The sequence below is a fragment of the Rhinoderma darwinii genome, chromosome 4 (genome assembly GCF_050947455.1).
Source record: "Rhinoderma darwinii isolate aRhiDar2 chromosome 4, aRhiDar2.hap1, whole genome shotgun sequence".
Classification (NCBI taxonomy): domain Eukaryota; kingdom Metazoa; phylum Chordata; class Amphibia; order Anura; family Rhinodermatidae; genus Rhinoderma; species Rhinoderma darwinii.
Genome location: NC_134690.1, coordinates 181,019,864 through 181,043,594, shown reverse-complemented (window position 1 = coordinate 181,043,594; position 23,731 = coordinate 181,019,864). Strand labels below are relative to the sequence as shown.

Here is a 23,731-nt window from a genome sequence, read left to right as displayed (position 1 = left end):
TATATATATATATATATATATATATATATATATATATATATATATATATATATATATATATATATATATATATATATCTAGTTGGGAGACCTACACCATTACAAAATTTCCATCTACTATTTAACCGCAGGATCCCGTTTCTTTTATAAATCATTTTACCTATACCCAATAGAGCTCAGTTTTTTAGGCCTATTACTAACCATTGTTATTAATTCTATTATTTACTTTAAAACAATCCCTAATGAGTTAGCCGTTTTTGTTCTGTTTTGTGCCATGCTATCACTGTTGTACTCACCAGTCCGTTGAGTCCTCAGTTTTGCTTTTTTCCTTTGGTCCTCTTTGGCCTCTGTAGTCCACAGGTTGCCTTGATTCCAGTGTCGCCTACGTACTTGCGCTTCCACCTATGGTTGCCGTCGTTGTACCTCTCTTGGCTGGCATGTAAGTTAACATACTACTTTTTTAACATTAACAACACAAAAGCTACATAGAAAATAAACCAATTTTTTTTAATTAACGGCTTTTAAGCACATCTAATTTTTAGCGTTTTTTTCTGAGCACTGGAATTTGCTTTTAATATTTTGACATAATTGTAGTCTATTCCTTATTATAATTGAAATCTAACATTACTGTTTTTCCCTTTTATATGATTATAATTTTGTTTAACCCCTTCCCCCTGCTTGCATTCTGGGCCCTAATGTCCAAGCCATTTTTGACATTTTTCCATTGTCACATTCGAAGAGCTATAACTTCTTTATTTTTGCGTCGGCATAGCTGTATAAGGTCTTCTTTTTTGTGGGACAACTTGTAGTTTTTATTGGTACCATTTGAGAGTAGATGCGACTTTTTGATCACTTTTTATCACATTTTTTTAAAGCCAGGATTAACAGAAAACAGCAATTTTTCCATTGTTTTTTATTTTATTTTTACGGCGTTCACAGTGCGGGTTAAATAATGTAACAGCTTTATAGTCGGGGTCATTACGGTCGCGGCAATACCAAATATGTGTAACTTTTTTGCTTTATTGTAGTTTTTTTTAATAGTAAAGCATTTTGTAGGGGGAAAAAGTGGGTTTTTAATTTTTTTTTTTCACTTTTTTTTTAAAATTAACTTTATCAACTTTTTTTTTACTTTTATACTAGTCCCACTAGGGGACTTCACTATCCTCCAATCGCTATTATAATACACTGCAATACTTTTGTATTGCAGTGTATTACTGCCTGTCCGTGTAAAACGGACAGGCATCTGCTAGGTCATGCCTCTGGCATGACCTAGGAGGCATACACTACAGGCAGACCTGGGGGCCTTTATTAGGCCCCTGGCTGCCATCGGAGAGACAGACACTCGGCGATCTTATCGCCGGGTGTCGGTGGGAGAGGGAGCTCCCTCCCTCTCTCCAAAACCACTCAGATGTGGTACACGCTATTGTGCACCGCATCTGAGGGGTTAAACGGTTGAGATCGATACTTATATCGATCTCACCCGGCAGAGCAGGGACGCCCCCAGCCCTCAGCTGCCTCTGGCAGCTGAGAGCAGGGAGATTTGACAGCTCCCTGCTCTGTTTACTTTATTCTACAGCAGCGCCGTGGAATGGCGGCGCTGTAGAATAAAGCCCATTAATGACCGCCGTGAAAAGGCTTATCGGCGGTCATTAAGGGGTTAATAGTTATAATCATTTTACCATTGTTTTGCATAATTTTAAAGCTTTGATGACGTCATAAGTGCCCTCTGACCTGTATAGATTTGGCGTTTTTTCCTTAATAACCGTTTGGCTGGATTCACACGAGCATGTTCGGTCCGTAATGGACGGAACGTATTTCGGCCGCAAGTCCCGGACCAAACACACTGCCGGGAGCCGGGCTCCTAGCATCATAGTTATGTACGATGCTAGGAGTCCCTGCCTCTCCGTGGAACTACTGTCCCGCACTGAAAACATGTCCCGCAGCGAGGCAGGTAATCCTAGCTTCGTACATAACTATGATGCTAGGAGACGGCTCCCTGCAGTGTGTTAGGTCCGGGACTTGCGGCCGAAATACGTTCCATCCATTACGGACCGAACATGCTCGTGTGAATCCAGCCTTTGTATATAAGTGATTCTGTTTGTTCAACAGAAGACGTTGGTACAACGTTGCAACGCCTATCCCTTTGTTATTAAGTATCTCATTACCATTCATTGCCTTTTTAACTTTTATTATAGCAGCGCCACGCTTTGGTCCCCTTTTTCTCCCCTAAACACTGTTGTAACATTTATGTTACTGGAACGGACCGTGGCAGCAGCTTACCTTTTGACACCAATTAACCCTGCGTACATCAGCGTTGTGTCTGAATTATACACAACTGCTATAGGTGAGCATATTTTTTGCTACCTTTTTTTCCTTGTTTTATCTGCACTATGTGTCGCCGTGCATTTCTCTTTTTCCTACCTACAGATTATATGATTGAAATGTGTCAGGTTACCGTGGATTCTAAGGCTGGGTTCACACTCTACGTTTTTGTTGAATTTTTAACATGCATATATTTTTGTTTTGGTAGATAAACCCCCACATCTCTTAATTCGAGTTCATCAACCAATAAGAAAAACGCATGTTAAAAATGCAATAAAACAACGCACAGTGTGAACCTAGCCTAATGGTATCTGATAAGAGCATTATTAGTATGTTTAGTGAAAGGCAGAGATTTCTAGTTCATTTCACTACAAGAATGGACAAACTCTTAGGCCTCATGCACACGACCACATTGGTTTTGCTGTCTGCAAAACCACAGGTCCGTTGCGGTCAATCGGACCCCAAAAAAACCTTTGTTGTGCAACCATGTGTCATCAGGACTCATGGTTCCACAACAATTCACCGGTATTGGGCAAATCCGGACCGTAAAATGACATGTGCTGAGTTTTTGTGGTCCACACATGAATCCTTGAAAACCACGGTCGTGTGCATGGGGCCATAGAAAAGAATAGGTCCGCAATTTATCTGCAAAATGTAGATACATTTCAGCCGCAATAGCACAGTTGTGTGCATGAGGCCTTAGTCCCACTTCACTCAGTTATTGTCTGGCATTTTAAACTGCATTTAAAAAGTCATGTAAAAACATCAGTGTTTAAGTGTAATTATCATGTTTTATGGTGTTTTTACATGCATTTTTGGAAACGCTTTTTATTTTGGAACATTTAAAACATGCAGATTTTTTAGGATGTTTTTCAAGTCCTATAGAGAAGCCTATGGGGAAAAACACCAGAAAAACGCCATACCCAGAGCATGCTGCGGTTTGAAAAGTACGCCACTGAACCCCAAAAAGCAACCAAAATGCCCCAAAATATAACTCTTTGTATGTAGACATTTTAATAATTTACTATACCCTTTAAAGTGTGACATTTGGCCATAGCAATACTGGCCTAAAAAAAACGCAGTGAATAAGTGCCACCGAAAATGCAGCATAACAATATGTGTGAATCCAGGCTAATTTGAGTTTGATATGAGAGACTTCTATGAATAAATATGAGGCTTTTTTTCAATGAGTATTAATCTAGAAAAACAACAACTTATGGCTGTAGATTTCAAAGTAATATTGCACAATGGGGGAGATAAATAATTTTTTAACCCCTTCAGGACCTAGTCTGTTTTGGCCTCCTTCAGGACACAGCCAATTTTTTCAAATCTGACATGTTACTTTATGTGGTAATAACATCGGAATGCTTTTACCTATCCAAGCGATTCTGAGATTGTTTCCTCGTGACATGTTGTACTTTATGTTAGTGAAAAAATGTGGTCAATAATTTTGGTATTTATTTCTGAAAAACACCAAAATGTAGAAAAAATTTGCAAAAATTAGCATTTTTCTAAATTTAAACGTATCTGTTTCTAAAACAGATAGTAATACCACACAAAATAGTTAACATTTCCCATATGTCTACTTTATGTTTGCATCGTTTTTTGAACGTCCCTTTATTTTTCTAGGATGTTACAAGGCTTAGAACTTTAGCAGCAATTTCTCATATTTTAACCCTTTCACGCCGCAGCCCTTTTTCAGATTTTCATTTTCGTTTTTCCCTCCCCACCTTCCAAAGGCCATAACGCCTTTATTTTTTAGTCAATACTATGAGGGCTTGATTTTTGCGGGACAAGTTGTAGTTTTTCGTAGCACCATTAATTTTGCCGCATAATGTACTAGGAAACAGGAAAAAAATTATTTGTGGGGTAGAAAATGAAAAAAACAGCGATTCCGCCATGTTTTTTTGCGCGCCATTTTTACGGAATTCACTGTACAATTAAAACATGTTAATTTTATTCTATGAGTCAATACAATTATGGCGATACCAAATATGTGTAGTTTTTTCTATATTTTACTACTTTTAGAAGTAAAAACCTAAGTGTAAAAAAGAAAATTTATTTTTTTTTCGCCAAATTCCAAGAGCCGTAACTTCTTTATTTTTCCGTCGATTAAGTTGTATAAGGGCTTATTTTTTTGCGGGATAAGCTGTAGTTTTTAATAATACCATTTTGGTGTAAATGTGACGGTTTGATCACTTTTGATTTCATTTTTTGTGGGAGATTAGGTGACCAAAAAATAGAGATTCTGGAGATTACAATTTTTTTTTTCAACGGCGTTCACCGTGCGGGTTAAATAATGATATATTGTGATAGTTCAGACCTTTAACCTTTACGGACGCGGCGATACCAATTATGTTTATTTATTGAATTTTTTACTATGCTCTAGAAGGAAAATGGGAAAAGGGGGATTTTTTGAACTTTTTTTTTTTTTTTTTTTTTTTACACAAAAAAAACAACTTTATTTAACTCATTTTTACATTTTTTATTAGTCCCCCTAGGGGACTTCAACCAGCGATCGTTAGATCGCTTGCACGATATACTGCAATACTAATGTATTGCAGTATATCGTGATTCTCACAGTCTCCTATGAAGCCCTGCCGGAGGCAGAGCTTCATAGGAGTACCAAGATGGCGGACCTGGGGGACTTCGTCAGACCCCCAGGCAGCCGTGTGAACCAACGGCTCCCCCCGATCTCGCCGCAGGGGGGCTAAAGCGCGATCCCGCTCGTAACCCGGAAGTGTCGGCTGTAACACACAGCCGACACACTTGCTCTATGGAGCGGACTCAGCCCGTGAGCCCGCTCCATATTCCCCCACCCAGCGTGTGCCGTATATATACGGCGGATGTCGGGAAGGGGTTAAAGAAAATTTCAAAAGGCCATTTTTAAAGGGACCAGTTCAGTTCTGAAGTGGCTTTGAGGGCCTTATACATTAGAAAATCCCCAGAAGTTACCCCATTTTGAAAACTGCACCCCTCAAGGTATTCGAATCGGTATTCACAAAGTGTTTTTGTAAAGGATCTGCCAGGCACAGCTTCTGTGTCAACGCCCATAGGTAATCAGTCTGCACCTGCTTCTATGTCTGTGAGACTGACTCCATCTTCCACCACTCAGGATGGCAGGCTTAGGAGTGGGAGAGCCTATCACAGCCTGGCCAGACGGAGCTAGCTCCCGCCCTCTGTCTATTTATACCTGCCTTTCCTGTTCCTCCTTGCTTGTGATTCTTCTCTGTTGGTTTCCTGGCCCTGCTGCAGCTTCTGAACTATTTGACCCTGCTTCATATTGACCCTGGCTTACTGACTACTCTCCTGCTCTGCGTTTGGTACCTCGTACACTCCTGGTTTGACTCGGCTAGTTCACTACTCTCTTGCTCTGCGTTCGGTACCTCGTACACTCCTGGTTTGACTCGGCTCGTTCACCACTCTTGTTGCTCACGGTGTTGCCGTGGGCAACTGCCCCATTTCCCTTTGCTTCTGTGTACCCTTGTCTGTTTGTCTGTCGTGCACTTATTGAGCGTAGGGACCGTCGCCCAGTTGTACCCCGTCGCCTAGGGCGGGTCGTTGCAAGTAGGCAGGGACTGAGTGGCGGGTAGATTAGGGCTCACTTGTCTGTTTCCCTACCCCCTTCATTACATAATCACAAGCCCATATACCTAGTCTACCCTGGTCCCTCACACTACTATGGACCCCCTTGAGACCCTGGCTCAGCAAATGCAGGGTCTCTCCCTACAGGTCCAGGCCCTGGCTCAGAGGGTCAACCAGCCTGATGCTACCATGGTAGTGCCCCTCACCGCACCTCTTGAACCCCACCTCAAGTTGCCTGAATGGTTCTTAGGGGACCGGAAGACTTTTCTCTCCTTTCGGGAGAGTTGTAGGCTCTATTTTCGCTTAAAGCCCCACTCCTCAGGTTCTGAGAGCCAGCGGGTGGGTATAATTATGTCTTGGCTCCAGGAAAGGTCCCAAGAATGGGACTTCTCCTTGGCTCCTGACGCCCCTGAACTTTCTTCCGTTGATCTTTTCTTTTCTGCTCTCGGACTCATTTATGACGAGACTGACAGGACTGCCTTTGCCGAGAGTCAGCTGGTGACCTTACGTCAGGGTAAGAGACCTGTTGAGGAGTATTGTTCTGACTTTAGGAAGTGGTGCGTAGCTTCACGGTGGAATGACCCTGCCTTAAGGTGCCAGTTTAGGTTGGGTCTGTCGAACGCCCTGAAAGACCTGCTAGTTAGCTATCCATCTTCTGACTCCCTAGACCAGGTTATGGCTTTAGCGGTACGACTTGACCGACGTCTCAGGGAACGACAACTTGAACGTTTTTGTGTTTTCCCCTCTGACTCCCCCATGATGCCTCCCGAGGTTCCGTCGCTTCGCTCTTCCACGGAAGACTCGGAGGTACCTATGCAACTCGGGGCCTCCGTGTCCCCCCGACAACGTAGAGAGTTCCGCAGGAAGAATGGTCTCTGCTTCTGCTCTGCGTTTGGTACCTCGTACACTCCTGGTTTGACTCGGCTCGTTCACTACTCTTGATGCTCACCGTGTTGCAGTGGGCAACTGCCCCATTTCCCTTTGCTTCTGTGTACCCTTGTCTGTTTGTCTGTCATGCACATATTGAGCGTATGGACCGTCGCCCAGTTGTACGCCGTCGCCTAGGACGGGCCGTGCAAGTAGGCAGGGACTGAGTGGCGGGTAGATTAGGGCTCGCCTGTCTGTCTCCCTACCCCGACATTACAGTTACACCTGAATTTTCAGGTTTCGAGTTGAATAAGGCCAGGGCAACACACTGACTTTTTGTAATGCGAAAGGTGCAGTCTACAGAAATACATTAAGTCGTATGTACATGACACTTTCATGAGATTTTCATGCAAATTTTGTAGAACATAAAATCTATGAGAAATATGGAGGGAATAAAGTTGAACACAAATTCATGAAAGTTGATAGTGAAGTTAGCAAATGAGCTATAGAGGCAAAAATGTCTGTGTCTAGCCCCAGCCTCAGGGTTACATACTCAGAATCACATGTAAAAGGTTTAATGTGAGATTTAAGAATGGTGAAAATGTTAAAAAAAAAATAAATTCGTTTTATGCTTTCATTTAAAGTGTGGACAATTGTTAAAAGTAAAAAAAAAAATACAAGATGACAAATCAACCTGCTTTACATATATTAAAAACAGAGGTAGAACTGATCTGAAAGTCGGTGTCACGACACGGGTCGTGGACCCACTGGGCCGTACCGCGTAGCGGGATAGCAGCTGGCCAACTAGGTACAAAGCAATGTCTATAATCCAGAACGGGTACCTGAGGCAATGTAGACAGCAGCTGTGACACAACTTGACTTTCACTGTAGATGGTACAGTAGATGCAGCGGAAGACACGACTTGACTTTCACTGTAGATGGCACGGAGGCACGGTAGCACGGGATACAGGGTACAGGCAGCAGGAACAGGTAACACCGGGAACTGGAAAACACTAGGAGACCATTTGTAAGACAAACTTTAGGTATACAACAACACTCAGGCAAGGATCAAGTGGGCAGAGCCCCTTTTTATAGTTAAGCTTGGTAGAACTACTATTCATTGGAGTCAGGGTACATTAGGATATTCCAGTTTTATTTGGTGATGCGTTTTGACACAGGCAGGGCTGTATTTAGAGGTCAAGCTGCCCTAGGCACTAAGCCTGAATACGCCCCCATTAACCGGTTTCCGACCGTATATACGTCTAGCGTTCTGGGTCCTTAAAACCTGCACCATAGTGTATTTATGGCACGGGTTTTAACTGGCTGCCCGAGCGATCGGGCAGCTGAATGTCGGGTCCCCAGCAGTCAGTGACTGCCGGGGACCCTGAGGAGAAGATAGCGGCAGCTTTTGCTGCTTCTGAGTTCTCTGATGTCATCTACACAGCGCTCAATGATCCCAGTGATCATATGACTGGTCACATGATTGCCATGTGCCGTTAGTGGCAGGCTGCTGCTCGGTCTAACCAGACCCAGCACAGTCCTATCAGTGACAATAGTCACTATATCAGGGCTGATTTCCCCTGTAACTGGAGCTGCTGTGCAGTTACAGTGGAACAATAAGGTGTGAAAGAAAAAAAAAGAAAAAATAAAGTCCCCCAAAGATCTTTTATGACCTTTGAGGGACAGACCATAATAATAAAAAAATAAAAGTAAAATAAAGTGCAAAAAAAAACCACGTAATAATAATACACATAAAATACCCACCCAAAAAAAAGTTCCCCCCCGCCAATCATTAGCGTAACACTAGCCCTGACCCAGTTATCCTAAAATAGACATGCAATATATAAAAATTTACGGTAGACATTGACTATCACAAATAAAAAGTCTATTTTAGGGTAAAACAATATTACCAGAAAAAATAAGCTGAAATGTAAAAAAGCATATTTTTTTTACTGTTATATTCAAAGTTTAAATGCTAAAATAGCAAAATGGATGTGTATAGAAATGATAAAAAAGATACCTGATTGTCTACAAAAAAAAAAAACGCAAAAACCCCATTGCTAGCCCAACAAATAAAAAAGTCATAGCCGTTTAACTAACGCGTGTTAAAAATGGCTAAACGTTGTCTTGTCCTGAAGGCTCAAAATAGCCCGGTCCTGAATCGGTTAAAGCCCACTGTACCATGACTGGATAACACCGCCATGCCGTGACACTATGGGAATACCAAAGTTACCACCATACGGAGACTGATTACAGTGATAAGATCAGAACACCCAGGCTGCTGTTTGCAGAGTATCACAACATTGCAGACTGGACAAAATAGTAAAATACTGATGAAACGGAATCAAAGGCAGAATAAACAAATAAATCCAGTGAATGACAGGTGACGTCTTTTCTGATTGGAGTCATTCGCTTTCCCTATCTTCTCCATCTGGCCCAGACTGTCATGACAACTTCTTCCAGCTTCGAATCGCCACTCCAGAGTTTGCCGCACAGACATTTTGTGGCTCCATTCTTTCTAAGCACAACCGCACCCTCTTCACAAATGCCTCCTCCTGCTGCCCCCATTAATAGTGGCATCTTGCTGTTACCCCTAATAATGTGTCTGTTGTGATGCTCAGTGCTCCCAAATACCGTACTGAAGTAAAATACATATGTGTCACAGAAAGGTGGAGTACACACAGCATTTTTTGTCTGGTGCAAAAAATGTGCCTCAAAATATTGAGGGAGATTTTGAAATGCCGGCATTTTTTAAAGTTTTTTATTTTGCTTTTTTTGTATATATCGCTATATACTATGCACATATATAATATCGCTATTTACTGTACATACATATAATACTGCTATATGCTGTACAGATTAGTTTTTCAGCTATTTATAGAAAACCACAGCATAAGGGCTTATTCAGATGAACGTTGTATACATCTGTGCGACGGCTGTTAAAATAATATTTAGAGATTCTCTAGTGACTGGTATAGTGCCAAGGGACTGGCGAAGGGAATGTGGTGCCTATTTTCAAAAAGGGCTCTAGGTCTTCTCCAGGTAATTATAGACTAGTAAGCTTAACATCCATCGTGGGGAAAATGTTTGAGGGGCTATTGAGGGACTATATAGAGGATTATGTGACAAAAAAATAGTATTACAAGTGACAGCCAGCACGGTTTTACTAAGGACAGAAGTTGTCAAACCAACCTGATTTGTTTTTATGAAGAGGTGAGCAGAAGCCTAGACAGAGGGCTATAGTGTTTTTGGACTTTGCAAAGGCATTTGACACTGTCCCTCATAGACGTCTAAATTTTTTTTTTTAGTTAAACAGTTAGTGTATACATGGTTAGACATTGTTAAAAAATTTTTACATTTTTTCACATGTCAGGAAATATTATAAATTAGATTCTAATTTATAACATTTCCCTGTGCTGGTCACTAGAGGGAGCAGTTCCCAAAATTGCAGCATTGGCATGTGGTAAAGCAACCACATTGCTTTATGCTGCAAATTTGGCGTAAACACACACGCTCTAGTGAGCCCACAGAATCCCCCCTCCCTTATCCTGGCTAGTGCCAGGAGAAAGGAGGGGATTGAATGTTCAAGCCTCCTACACTGTGTGCCGCGTTATCTACAGAGGGGGCTGTATGGTGTTATCTACAGGGGGATTGTGTGGCATTATCTACAGGGGGACTGTATGGCGTTATCTACAGAGGGGGCTGTATGGTGTTATCTACAGGAGGGTCTGTATGGCGTTATCTACAGGGGGCTGTGTGGCGTTATCTACAGGGGGGCTGTGTGGCGTTATCTACAGGGGGGACTGTATGGCGTTATCTACAGAGGGGGACTGTATGGCGTTATCTACAGGGGGGACAGTATGGCGTTATCTACAGGGGGACTGTGTGGCGCTATCTACAGAGGGGGACTGTGTGGCGTTATCTACAGGGGGACTGTGTGGCGTTATCTACAGAGGGGACTGTGTGGCGTTATCTACAGAGGGGACTGTGTGGCGTTATCTACAGAGGGGACTGTGTGGCGTTATCTACAGGGGGGACTGTGTGGCGTTATCTACAGGGGGACTTTATGGCATTATCTACAGGGGGACTGTATGGCGTTATCTACAGAGGGGGCTGTATGGCGCGAACGCCATACAGCCCACACTGTAGCGAACGCCATACAGCCCCCCTGTAGGGAACGCCATACAGCCCCCCCTGTAGGGAACGCCATACAGCGCCCCCCCCCTGCAGGGAACGCCATACAGCCCCCCCCCCCCCTGCAGGGAACGCCATACAGCGCCCCCCCCCCCCAAAATGCAACCTATAGTGTGTCCTACAAATAACATGCATCCCCTATCCACAGGATAGGGGATACATGTGTGATCGCTGGCATTGATAGGGAGAACGAGGGACTGAAAGTCCCCTGAAGTTCTCCATGACTAACCTCTGACTTCCGGCGTCTGTGTCGGCAGCTCTGTAGAAATGAAAGGAGCGCTGGTCACGCATGCGCACAAGCGCGATCGGCGCTGCATTAATTTCTATGGAGCTGCCGACACAGACCCCCGAAGTCCGAGGTTTGTGATGGAGAACTTCAGGGGACTTTCAGTCCCCCGTTCTCCCTATCGCTGTCAGCGATCACACATGTATCCCCTGTCCTGTGGATAGGGGATACATGTCTTTTGTTTAATGGCAGAGCGGGGAGATACCTCCCTGCTCTGCCGTAGTGTTCAGTGGCGTCGCGCTGTAGCAGCCGTAGCGGCTGCTAGCGGAGCCTCCGGCCATGGTGGGGGCCCGTGCCGGCGGGTGACACGGGCCCCCTCATGCCGCGGGCCCTGTAGCAGTCGCTACCGCTGCTACGGCGGTAGTTACGCCACTGCTTGTAAATCATAAACTAAATAACAGCATGCAATGTCAATCAGCTGCTTCAAAGGCCAGCAAGATATTGTCATGTATTAAAAGAGGCATGGACTCACGGGACAGGGATGTAATATTACTACTTTACAAAGCATTAGTGTGGCCTCATCTAGAATATGCAGTTCAGTTCTGGACTCCAGTTCATAGAAAGGTGCCCTGGAGTTAGAAAAATACAAAGAAGAGCAACAAAGCTAATAAGGGGCATGGAGAATCTAAGTTATGAGGAATGATTAAAATAATGAAACCTATTTAGCCTTGAAAAAAGACGACTAAGGGGGGACATGATTAATTTATATAAATATATTAATGGCACATACAAAGAATATGGTGAAATCCCGTTCCATGTAAAACCCCCTCAAAAAACAAGGGGGCACTCCCTCCATCTGGAGAAAAAAAGTTGTGAGAACTGTGAATCTATGGAATAGTCTACCGCAGGAGCTGGTCACAGTAGCTAAAGTAGATGGCTTTAAAAAAGACTTAGATAATTTCCTGGAACAAAAATATATTAGCTCCTATGTGTAGAAAATTTTTACCTTCTCTTTTCCCATCCCTTGGTTGAACTTGATGGACATGTGTCTTTTTTCAACCGTACTAATTATGTAACAACGGCTGTCACACGGACGCATGTATTTCAATGAGGCCGTTCACACGGCCATTGTCTCAACGAACCGTGTGAAGGGTCCACTGAAAAATCGGACATTGTTCCAGCCCAGCTTCCAGTGTGATTGTGTAGTGAAAGAAGCTGGGCTGGAACAATGAGAAGTGTATGAGGCTGATTGGTCACTGATTGGTCAGCGTCATACACTCCTCTGTACAACGCCCAGTTGGTAAAAAGTAAAAACACGCCCAGTTGTCTATTAAGAAACTAATTTGCATAAGTCTAAAATTGCTCATAACTTGCTCAAAAATGATCGTTTTTCAAAATAAAAACCACTGCTGTTATCTACATTACAGCGGCGATCAGATTATGTAGGAGATAGGGCACTTATAATCAGATGACATAGCCTCTTTAAACAGTATAAGTACTACTACTACTACTACTACTTACACACACTTGCAGGGCGGTCTGAGGGTGGTGATAGCGGAGGCTTCCTCAGCAATGCTCTGTGAGTGTCTCCAGACTATGATTAGTGGAGCAGCAGAATGATTGCAGTCCCACCAATGAGCGCAGCGCTCACTTGAAAATGCTGAGGAGAGAGTGGAGCATTAGGGCCTGTTCACATCACCGTTCGCTTTCCGTTCCGGGGTTCCGCCGGAGGTTTCCGTCGGGTGAACCCCGCAACGGAAAGTGAAACCACAGCTTCCGTTTCGGTCACCATTGATATCAATGGTGATGGAAACATCACTAATGGTTTCCGTTCGTCTCTATTCCGGCAGGTTTCCGTTTTTCCGACTGAATCAATAGCACAGTCGACTCCGCTATTGATTCCGTCATTAAAACGGAAATCTGCTGGAATGGTGACGAACGGAAACCATTAGCAATGTTTCCGTCACAATTGATATCAATGGTGACGGAAACGGAAGCTGTGGTTTCAGTTTGACTTTCCGTTGCGGGGTTCACCCGATGGAAACCTATGACCGAACTCTGGAACGGAAAGCCAATGATGTAAACAGGCCCTTACTTGTTTGCTTGTCTCCCTCCCTCTGCCAACTGCATACACGCCAGAAACACATCCCTACCCACACTTGTAAAAGATGCCGGACTGGCGGGAGACAGTTGAGGGGGTTGATAAAAAAAAACAAAAAAAAATGCTATTTGGTACCACCCCCACAAGGAGCCGCCCTAGGCACTGGTACCTAGTGGTAAATACGGCCCTGTGGACAGGGCCGTCATCAGGAATTTCTGGGCTCCATACATCCAAGATGTCTGGGCCCTCCCCCTCCATTACCGGGGGCACTCAAGTTTGTACGGTATATGCAGTAACTGATTTTGGTGCTGATGTCAATTACAGTGAACTAAACCAAGGAGAAGGCAGTGACTGGTTAATGCCCTGGATTTTGATCTATTTAGCCAAAACGTATCCCATATATATGGCATATAGTGGGATACGTTCCCCGGGGAATGGCCATGGGATACTGCTGAAGTCACTATCCATAGATGGACAGTGATGTCAGGAGCTTTCCCAGGGCTGGAGCCTTCCACTAGCGCTCTACCCAGGGACTCTGGCGCTGTTCCTAATGTTCATATACATAAAGTGACGTCAGAAGCTTTGCAAAGCCTGAGTCCACGGCCAGAGCAACGGCAAGTCTCTGGCCAGGGATTCCGGCCGTGGAGAATCCCCTGATGTCACTTTACATATATGGACAGTAATGTCAGGAGCATTCCCAGGGACAAAGTCCACGGGCAGAGCACTTGTGATTCTCTGTCTGCATTGGGAAGCTCCTGACATCAATATCCATATAGTAATGTCAGGAGTGGTATACGTTTTTTGTGGTATCTCAGGATGGAATATCATAGTCTACTACGCTATTACATCCTTCAAAAGTAAGGTATACCAACATATACCAGCCCGACATAGGCTAAAAGGACATAATGGAGCCCTATGAACTATCGTTTGTTTTTTATCGTGTACGTTAGGAGCAGTGTTCCCTATAAGGTGTGCGGTTGCGCACCTTCCACAGTCCACCCGCTCACTAATGTTTAAAGCCTGCGCACTGTCACAGGTGGATGCAGTGGCGTCACTAGCACCGGAGGGGGCTCTGGTGCTAGCGACAGCCACATTCACTTGTATGTGCGTACTCAGGACGCAGCTACAAATGAATACTATAGGCTGCAGGCCACGTTAGGCCTGCAGCCTGCCTATAAGGCGCTGGGAAGACTCCCTGCGCAGGCTGGCTTGATGACGTCACATCACGCCAGTCTGCACATGCGTCCCGCCCGAGAGGCAGTGTAGCGCTCCATCCGTCGCGGGAGCAGGGCAAGGTAAGTATAATCTTTTTTTGTTTTTGAGGGGGCTGTGTGGTAATATACAGGGGGGGGGATTGCTGTGTGGTAATATACAGGGGGAATTGCTGTGTGGTAATATACAGGAGGGAATTGCTGTATGGTAATATATAGGGGGGGATGGCTGTGTGGTAATATACAGGGGGGGGAATTGCTTTGTGGTAATATACAGCGGGGAATTGCTGTGTGGTAATATACAGGGGGGATTGCTGTGTGGTAATATACAGCTGGGAATTGTGGTGTGGTAATATACAGAGGGGGAATTGCTGTGTAGCACTATATACAAGGAGAGAGGGGGGCTGTGTAGCACTATATAAAAGGGGGGATTGCTGTGTGGCAGTATATACAAAGGGAGGGAGCTATGTGGCAGTATATACAAGGGTAGGGGGCTGTGTGGCAGTAGATATAAAGGGAAGGGGCCAGTGGCGTAACTACCATAGCGGCTGCTACAGGGCCCATGGCCGGAGGCTCGGCTAGCGGTACACTACAGCAGAGCAGGGTGGTATCTTCCCGCTCTACCATTAAAGGGGTGGTCCCACAGAACACACGTATCCCCTATACACAGGTTGGGGGATAAATGTGTGATCCAGGACCGGCCTTAGGGTTGTGCGACATGTGCGGGTGCACATGGCCCTGCAGCCTCCCAACACTTTCCAGGAAACTGTTCATCTAGGAATGCTCGGACCTGACACCCATAATGTCACCCATAACTTGTAAATAACTCATGGAAAAATAAAGTAACGTTAAAACCAAGTGCACCATTGTTTTTCTTGTGAAATTCTCGATAAGTTTGATGTGTCACATGACCCTCATCCCATTGAAAAAACTAAAGTTGGATACAAAATGTCCGACTTCAAAATGGCCACCATGGTCAACACCCAGCTTGAAAAGTTTCCCCCCTCCCATATAATAATGTGCCACAAACAGGAAGTTAATATCACCAACCATTCCCATTTTATTTAGGTGTATCCATATAAATAGCCCACCCTGTAATATATATATATATATGTGTGTGTGTGTGTGTGTGTATATATATATGTATACATGCCTCCTGTGTGTGTGTGTGTGTGTGTATATATATATGTATATATGCCGTGTGTGTGTTTGTGTGTGTGTGTGTATATGCCTCCTGTGTGTGTGTGTGTGTGTATATATATATATATATATATATATATGGATACATGCCGTGTGTGTGTGTATATGTATAGATGCCTCGTGTGTGTGTGTGTGTGTGTGTGTGTATACGCCTCCTGTGTGCGTATGTATATATATATATATATATATGCATACATGCCGTGTGGGTCTATATGTGTATACATGCCTCGTGTGTGTATATATGTATACATGCCTTCTGTGTGTGTGTATATATATATACATGCCTCGCATGTGTGTGTATATGCCTTCTGTGTGTGTGTGTGTGTGTGTGTATATGTATATATATATATATATATATATATATAAAAATATGCATACATGCCGTGTGTGTGTCTGTATATGTATACATGCCTCGTGTGTGTGTGTGTGTGTGTGTGTGTGTGTGTGTGTATATATATATATATATATATATATGTATACATGCCTCGTTTGTTTGTATGTGTGTGTGTGTGTATATATATATATATATATATATATATATATATATATATATATATATATATATATATATATATATACACACATATATATATAAATGTGTGTGTGTGTGTCAAACGACGACGCGTAAAAATACAGCCTCGTCAAAAGAAGTGCAGGACACTTCTTTCAGACGTAATTTGAGCCGTTATTCATTGAAGTCAATGAAGCACAGCTCAAAATTTACGGCTGTCAGAGAAGCCTCGCAAAATGCGAGGAGGAGCATTTACGTCTGAAACGAGGCAGCTGTTTTCTCCTGAAAACAGTCTGTCTTTTCAGACGTAAATGCCTGCTATCGTGTGAACATACCCTTTGGGTATGTGCACACACACTAATTACGTCCGTAATTGACGGACGTATTTCGGCCGCAAGTACCGGACTGAACACAGTGCAGGGAGCCGGGCTCCTAGCATCATACTTATGTACGATGCTAGGAGTCCCTGCCTCGCTGCAGGACAACTGTCCCGTACTGAAAACATGATTACAGTACGGGACAGTTGTCCTGCAGCGAGGCAGGGACTCCTAGCATCGTACATAAGTATGATGCTAGGAGCCCGGCTCCTTGCACTGTGTTCGGTCCGGGACTTGTGGCCGAAATACGTCCGTCATTTACGGACGTAATTAGTGTGTGTGCACATACCCTTTACGTTGTGAAGGATGAAATACATTACAAAAAATCCCCGCAAAAAGAAGTGCATGTTACTTCTTGAGCCGTTTTTGGAGCCGTTTTTCATTATGTCAATAGAAAAACAGCTCCAAAAAACGCATAAAAAAACGTTTGATGCTTTAAAAACGGCTGAAAATCAGAGGCTGTTTTCCCTTGAAAACAGCTCTGTATTTTAATGCTGTTTTTACTTTAGCATGTGAACATACCCTTAGGGTTTATTCAGATGAACGTGTTAATCGTCCGTGTGAAGGATGTTTTTTTTTTTTTTTTTTTAACAGCCGTGTGCATGTATTTCTATGGGGCTGTTCACATGGTCATTGTTGTAACAGACCGTGTGAAGGGCCTGTAAAGAAATAGGACATGTCCTATTTTTGTTGATTTTCACAGATCCCTCCATAGACTCAAGTCTATGAGGGATCTGTGGAAACGGGTCCCGCACGGGTGCAAATCGGCCATGAAATACGGCCGTTACGTTCATCTGAATATAGTAACTTGTAGTGAATTTTCAGTGCGCAATCCGCACCAAAAATAGGAGACAAGTGGCCTTATTCAGATGTCCATGTTCGGTCTGTGATAGATGGATGATGTGTCGGCCACATTTCCCGAACCGACCACAGTTCAGGGAGCCGGACTTCTAGCATCACCGTTATCTATGATGCTAGGAGTCCCTACCTCCCCGTGAGAATACAGTCCACGGTCCCGTACTGAAAACATGATTACAATACGGGACAGTAGTCCCGCGAAGAGGCAGGGACTCCTTATTTATCTATAATGATAGATGCTAGAGGCCTGGCTCCCTGAATTGTGGTCAGTCCGGGAAATACGGTCGATACACGGTCTGTATATCATGGACCAAACACGGTCATCTGAATAAGGCCTTAATCTAGCTAAACAGTGCGATCAAATCCCATTTTTTTGCCACAAAAAAAAAGTAATTTGAGCGCACTATGACAATATAGCCTAATAGCACTATTTGTTTTGTAACCTTTTTTTATGCGATTTCCGTAACGCGGCACAAATCACGCGGGTTTGCTGCAATTTTTATAAAATTGCAGCAAAACTGCGTCATTTTTGCAGCGACGCTAGGGAACCAAAAAACAAACATTTTAAAATACCTTACTTTATATATTCTACAAGTGGGGTCAGGAGGGATGTGAAGCAGGATGGAGAGGGGGGGGTGATACTTACCAGCCTGCAGGTCCAGTTGGCTGTGTAGAGAGGGACCGGTCTGGGGGGCAGCTCTCTCCACACAGAGGTTCTGCTTCTCATGCTGCGTTAATTACTTCATAGTAAGGAATGGGCCTTATACATTGCAGGGTTTGTTCCTTTCTCCAAGTAACGAACGCTGGGGCCCTTATTCAAATGTTTAAAGAAGCGGGCGGGCCCCTTTTCTTTCATCACTGTGGCCCGGCCCGATGGCAGTACCGTTGTCGAATCCGCTATTGATTTAGTCAAAACGACGGAACTCCTGCACAATGGAGACAAAAACTAAAACCATTGGCTCCGGATCCGCCTCCATTGAAATCAATGGTGATGGAAATTGAAAACTCTGGTTTCCGTTTGTGTCAGTCAGGGCTCCGTTCCGACGGAAAGCTCAGACGGAATGTCGGAACGGAGCCCTGACGCAGATGTGAACAAAGCCTTAGAGAGCTTATTGATAGCCGTATTGCTTTTCACAAAGGCTTAAAAAAACATATAGATGAACAACAGAATAAGTGTTTAACCACTTTATATAAAAAAAGAACACTGCAGGACACAAGATAATAAATAAAATGCATACCACACAGAATATGACAGGCAGTGCCTGAAACAGAATAAAAATATAACAACAACAAAAAAAATCTTAGGCTGAATTGCAATTGTGTTTTCGCTGAGGTTTCAGCTACATTTAGTCCCGGGAACATTCCGAATGCATGACATAGCAATATTTGAGAAGATTCTCTTCTTACAATAAAGTGGTAGAGTCAGATTTTTTTTTTTCAACTTTATCATCCCTAATGTACAGAGAGGATGTTCAGACTAGAATTAACCTGTCTGTCACAACTGCAGGCTCTAATTTCATATCTTATAAAACTGGCGTTACCAGTCCTTTGTGCTCATTGCATTCTGTAATTGAAATGGCGAAACAAAGATTTTTCTTCATATTCAGTCAGTATGAATGCCCTGGACTGATAGATGCTCCCTGTACAAGTAACTCCTATAATGCTTTGTATTTGCCTATGTTTTCCTATTGAATTTTACATGTAAGATCATATTAAGGCAATTTACGGTTGGAAACACATGGGGTTTTCAGCATGAAGATGTTTTCCTTCATTAATCCATTGTAGAGTACTTGCAATTACTAAAAAGTTTTGGTACTTGTGTTTTTAGAATGATTTTAGAATGCATGATCTTTTGTATAATTAACAAGAAAATGTATGTACCATATTCTAAATAAATGTATAACCAAAAAGTTCATTATATTATTTTTGTCAGGATTTGGAAAAAACAGATTGGTTCCAAGCGTGGCCAGATTCCTACGTGAAGCATATTTATAGCTCTACAGACAAAAACGCACACAGGCACCTAAGTGGTTGGGCAATGCGAAATACCAACAATCATAACTCACGAATCTTGAAGAAGTCCTGTCTTGGTGTCCTTGTCTGCAGCAATGACTGTACAACTGCAGATGGCAGGAAGATATACCTAAGGCCTGCCATATGTGACAAAGCACGGCAAAAGCAGCAAAGTAAGTACAGATGTATTCACAGAGGCTTTTACTAATCTTATAAGCAAACACTTGATAGTCTGACAATCAACATCCTAATGATAGGCTACATCTCTATAATTTCATTTTCCAAAATAGACCTGGAAAAACCTAATAGGGTTACACATCATTAAGATAAGTCAAAGCAGTAAAACAGAGGATTTTGTCACAGATGGCAGGGCAATAGAGGTAATGTGATACTGGACGGAAAAACGTGTGCCAATCAACGAAATAGCACGTCGATCGGTGCTCGCTTGCTCCATTCACAAGGAGCTATGATCAGTAATGTATGGGAACAAAAGATCATTACTACCATCGTTCGTCCCCATGCATTTGCATCATGTCGGCAGCACATCTCCTGTTTAGACAAGGAGATGTGCTGCCGACTAGCGACCATTGTTTTGCTGCATAAAAGATCCGATCCGCCGACGAACGAGCGTTTTTTCGTACATCGGCTGATCATTGCCCTGTTTACACAATGCAATAGTGTATGTTGAACACATTTTGGCTGTAGAATTCAAGCGTATAGTAGCTAGCTTTTTGTAAAAAAATAATAAATATGGAATTCTTAAGTATTAATAGAGAACTATTTATAAAAGTAGTGTACATATGTGAACTGGAAACCGTATATATCAACCTGAAAAAAGGTTAGATTTGTTCACTACTGGTTATCAATGTTATTAAGCTCAATATTAAGTGGCATACAATTACTAACTTTTCCAGGTAAATTATGCCCAAACTGTAAAGGATCTTTGAATTTAGTGTCGTGTCGTGGCCATGGTGGATTTCCAGTTACCAACTTCTGGAGACATGAAGGGTCATTCATATACTTTCAGGTGAGAAACAAACCAAAAAACCAAACTTAAAAATGTGTCAGCACTTCTGGTGATGTGGGAGGGTGTGGGGCATGATGTCCCATAAATGGTGCACACTGATTTATTTTCTAGAGCAAGGTTCTAGAAATCATTAAAAAACAATTATGCCCCTTACACTAGTGAATACTCATGAGCCTTCTATTCACACCAGCTCGATCTCCAATTTTAAATAAAACCTGGGTCCACATCTTCTAACAGCTGCTAAAACAGTAATACCCACAAATTAGAAAATGCATGTATCTGACTGGTTATGTTTATGGACCCTCTGAGTCCCAATCGGTTTAGTGCTGGCTAGACTGGGGTTCAGAGTCTTTGGAATCTCCTTGTTCTTCACCCTATACCCCCGCAAGGTGGTATGAACATTTCCAGTCGGATTCCAAGGTCGCAGACCTCAGAAGAATCACTGATCAATAGCAGTTGCGCTGTAGCGAAGTCAGGAACTTAGCCAAGAGTCGTCAACGAATAGTAGTCTGAAAGTGGAATGATGAAGGATGTGATAGAACCGTAGTCAGGCCTGGAGTTGAAACCAGGAGTAGAACCAAAGAAACCAAGTGAGAAATGCAAAGGGTGAGACATGAGCATAATCCAGGAACAAGGCCAAGATCAGTGTCTAGAACTGAGCACAATAGCAATAGGAAAAATAGGCAACCAAAGATGTACCTTGATCTACAGGCGAGATGTGATGTCTGGAGTCCCCCCTTAATAGGTCACCCTGGCAACCCAATGATGCGCAGAGGAGATGGGCTGTGGCCGGCTCCAGCAGGGCTGCGGCTAAAGACTGTACATAGAGAGGAAGGGATGTCGCCACTCTGGGAGACGCACCGCTGGAACCGAGTGAGGTGAGTAAAAGGTTTAAATAAGGAGGTAGTAATAAGGAAGAATGGAAGGCAGTGAATCGAGTAGCATTTGCTAGATATTTTGAACGTGGTATAAGTAAAGTCAGACATACACATGAGGTAGTTAGCCCCTGTCCCCTGACCTATCACCTAGAAGCATCTGACAAACATATTATTATTGTAATAGGAAAGTAAAATAAACTTTTGTCAGAAACATCTACGAGTGCTCATTTCATGGGGGAACAAAATATTATAGTATATTCACACGTGGACTAGTTGCAGAAATTTCTGCCACTGTCCCAATTATCTGAACAGGGTTTGCAGAAATCCAACTGCTTGCCAACAAAACAAACCCATTCAGTTGAATGGAACTGATTTTCAGTGGCAGAAATGTCTGCAACAAATCTGTCACGTGTGAATGTATCCTTAGGCATGTTGAAATTCAACTTGCCCAATCCTTCATCTGCAGAATATAAGGGGACAGTAAGGGCCCTTTTAGATGGGCCAATAATCGGGAAAACGAGCGTTCATATGAACACTTGTTCCTGATCATTGACCTGTGTAAACAGGGCAACGTTCAGCCGATGAATGAGCAAACGCTAGTTCATCTGCTGATTGTATTGTTTATGCAGCAAGAAATATTATTGATGTCAGCAGCACATCTCCCTAACGTGCTCCTGGCATGATAGAAATAAAATCATAGATTTTACCGCTCAGACGGTTGCAAGCAAAAAGTCTGAAGTGTCCACAAAGAGTTCTCCTTTCCCCCAGCCTGCATGCAGAAAAGAAAATTCCAACTTCCACCAGTGTGTATCTCTGTATTGCTGGTTCTTATAGTTCCACAAAGTAATATAGCAGCGTGCTGTATAAGTTCTTGCAATCGCTGGTCTAGATCTCTAACAAGGGCGAAAAAAAAAAAAGATAGTACCCCACCTTTGGAAAAGTACAAACTCCACGTTTTTAATCCATACTTACAAGACAAAGCAGTATAAAAGACATATAACAATCTCATGCGGCATGCCAAGTTTGGCAGCCCGACCCTGGGTTTCGCCCATTCGGCTTCCTCTGGGGCATATAGGCGTGTACTGTTAGTATGCGTAAATAGCCGCCAAATTTCAACATACAGAAATATTGAAATTCAAGATACATTAGAATATATAAAATCATCAAGTCTATATTCAAAAACAATGCAAATAGCAAGTGTGTTATGGAGAAGTAATTATTCCCACATACTATGCCGCATAACAAAATATAGCATATAAATATCTTACTCCGTGCTGCTAGACTAAAAAGTATTATGTTCTTTCCGCCTCAGCATGATCACATTATTACGCATAAAAATAGTTATAATACATATGGATATTAATTCAAAATGTCTAATCTGTATACCCCATCCTCTTCATTCATAAAAATCCAAAGCTACGCCTTTGGACCAATACCTGAATACTATGTCATAGCTATGTCCTAACATAAAAATTATTTCAGAATGACCCACATGAAATATTAATGGGAATGTTACTTAAAAATATGTACTTATTAAGAGACTTCTCTCCCACTATTGTATATATAAAGAATAAATCAGCGATTGACAACCACATAACAAATGCATACCCTCAGGTAAAATACCCATTTATTTGCGGTTAGATGACGGCTTCATAGAGATGTTGTTTTAAGGATGTTTTATTAATAATTAATTAATTTAGAGGAAACATTTGAGTTCAAAATCTGAGTTCAATCCCAAAGGGCATAAAGTCTTCAAATGATATATCCAATAGGATTCTCTCCGACTCATTCTTTTAATGTCATTTTCACCTCGCCAATGATTTTCAATGACCTCAATCCCATAGAACTTAGTTCCATTTGGATTTTTATTATGGAACTTGACATAGTGTGCGGACACATTGTGGGAAATTTTACCCTTCCGAATGTTGTTTCAATGTTCGGCTATCCGGGTTTTTAATTTTCTTGCGGTTCTACCCACATATGCAAGTCCACATGGACAGATCAACATATATGTAACTCCTTTGGTATTGCAAGCAATAAAATTATTAATATTATAATTATTTGTCCTATTAGTGTTTGTGAATGTTTTAAAAACACCTTTAACCCTATTGTAGCCGACCTACAACAGAGATAACAGACCCCACTCTATATTTTATATAACTAGTGGTTATTGTGTTTCTCGCTCTGCGATAGATAATAAGCAAAGGAGAACTCTTTGTGGACATTTCATATTGGGCCGTATAGGAGGACCTTAAAGGCTATGTACACCTTTGAAAACGTGTTTTATATAATTTATATATATATATATATATACACACACCAGTAGAAAGACAGCAGCACTGTTTCCAAGTACGAGATCAAA

General features: G+C 42.6%; 1 protein-coding gene across 1 annotated transcript in view; it reads left to right on the top strand.

Moving 5' to 3' along the window:
- Positions 1-23,731, top strand: part of GCM1 (glial cells missing transcription factor 1) — a 45,642-nt gene that overhangs the window by 2,491 nt on the left and 19,420 nt on the right. Inside the window, exons 2-3 of the mRNA XM_075864131.1 lie at positions 19,385-19,637; positions 20,379-20,491. Of these exons, the coding sequence (XP_075720246.1) occupies positions 19,385-19,637; positions 20,379-20,491 (366 nt within the window). The remainder of the gene's footprint in view (positions 1-19,384; positions 19,638-20,378; positions 20,492-23,731) is intronic.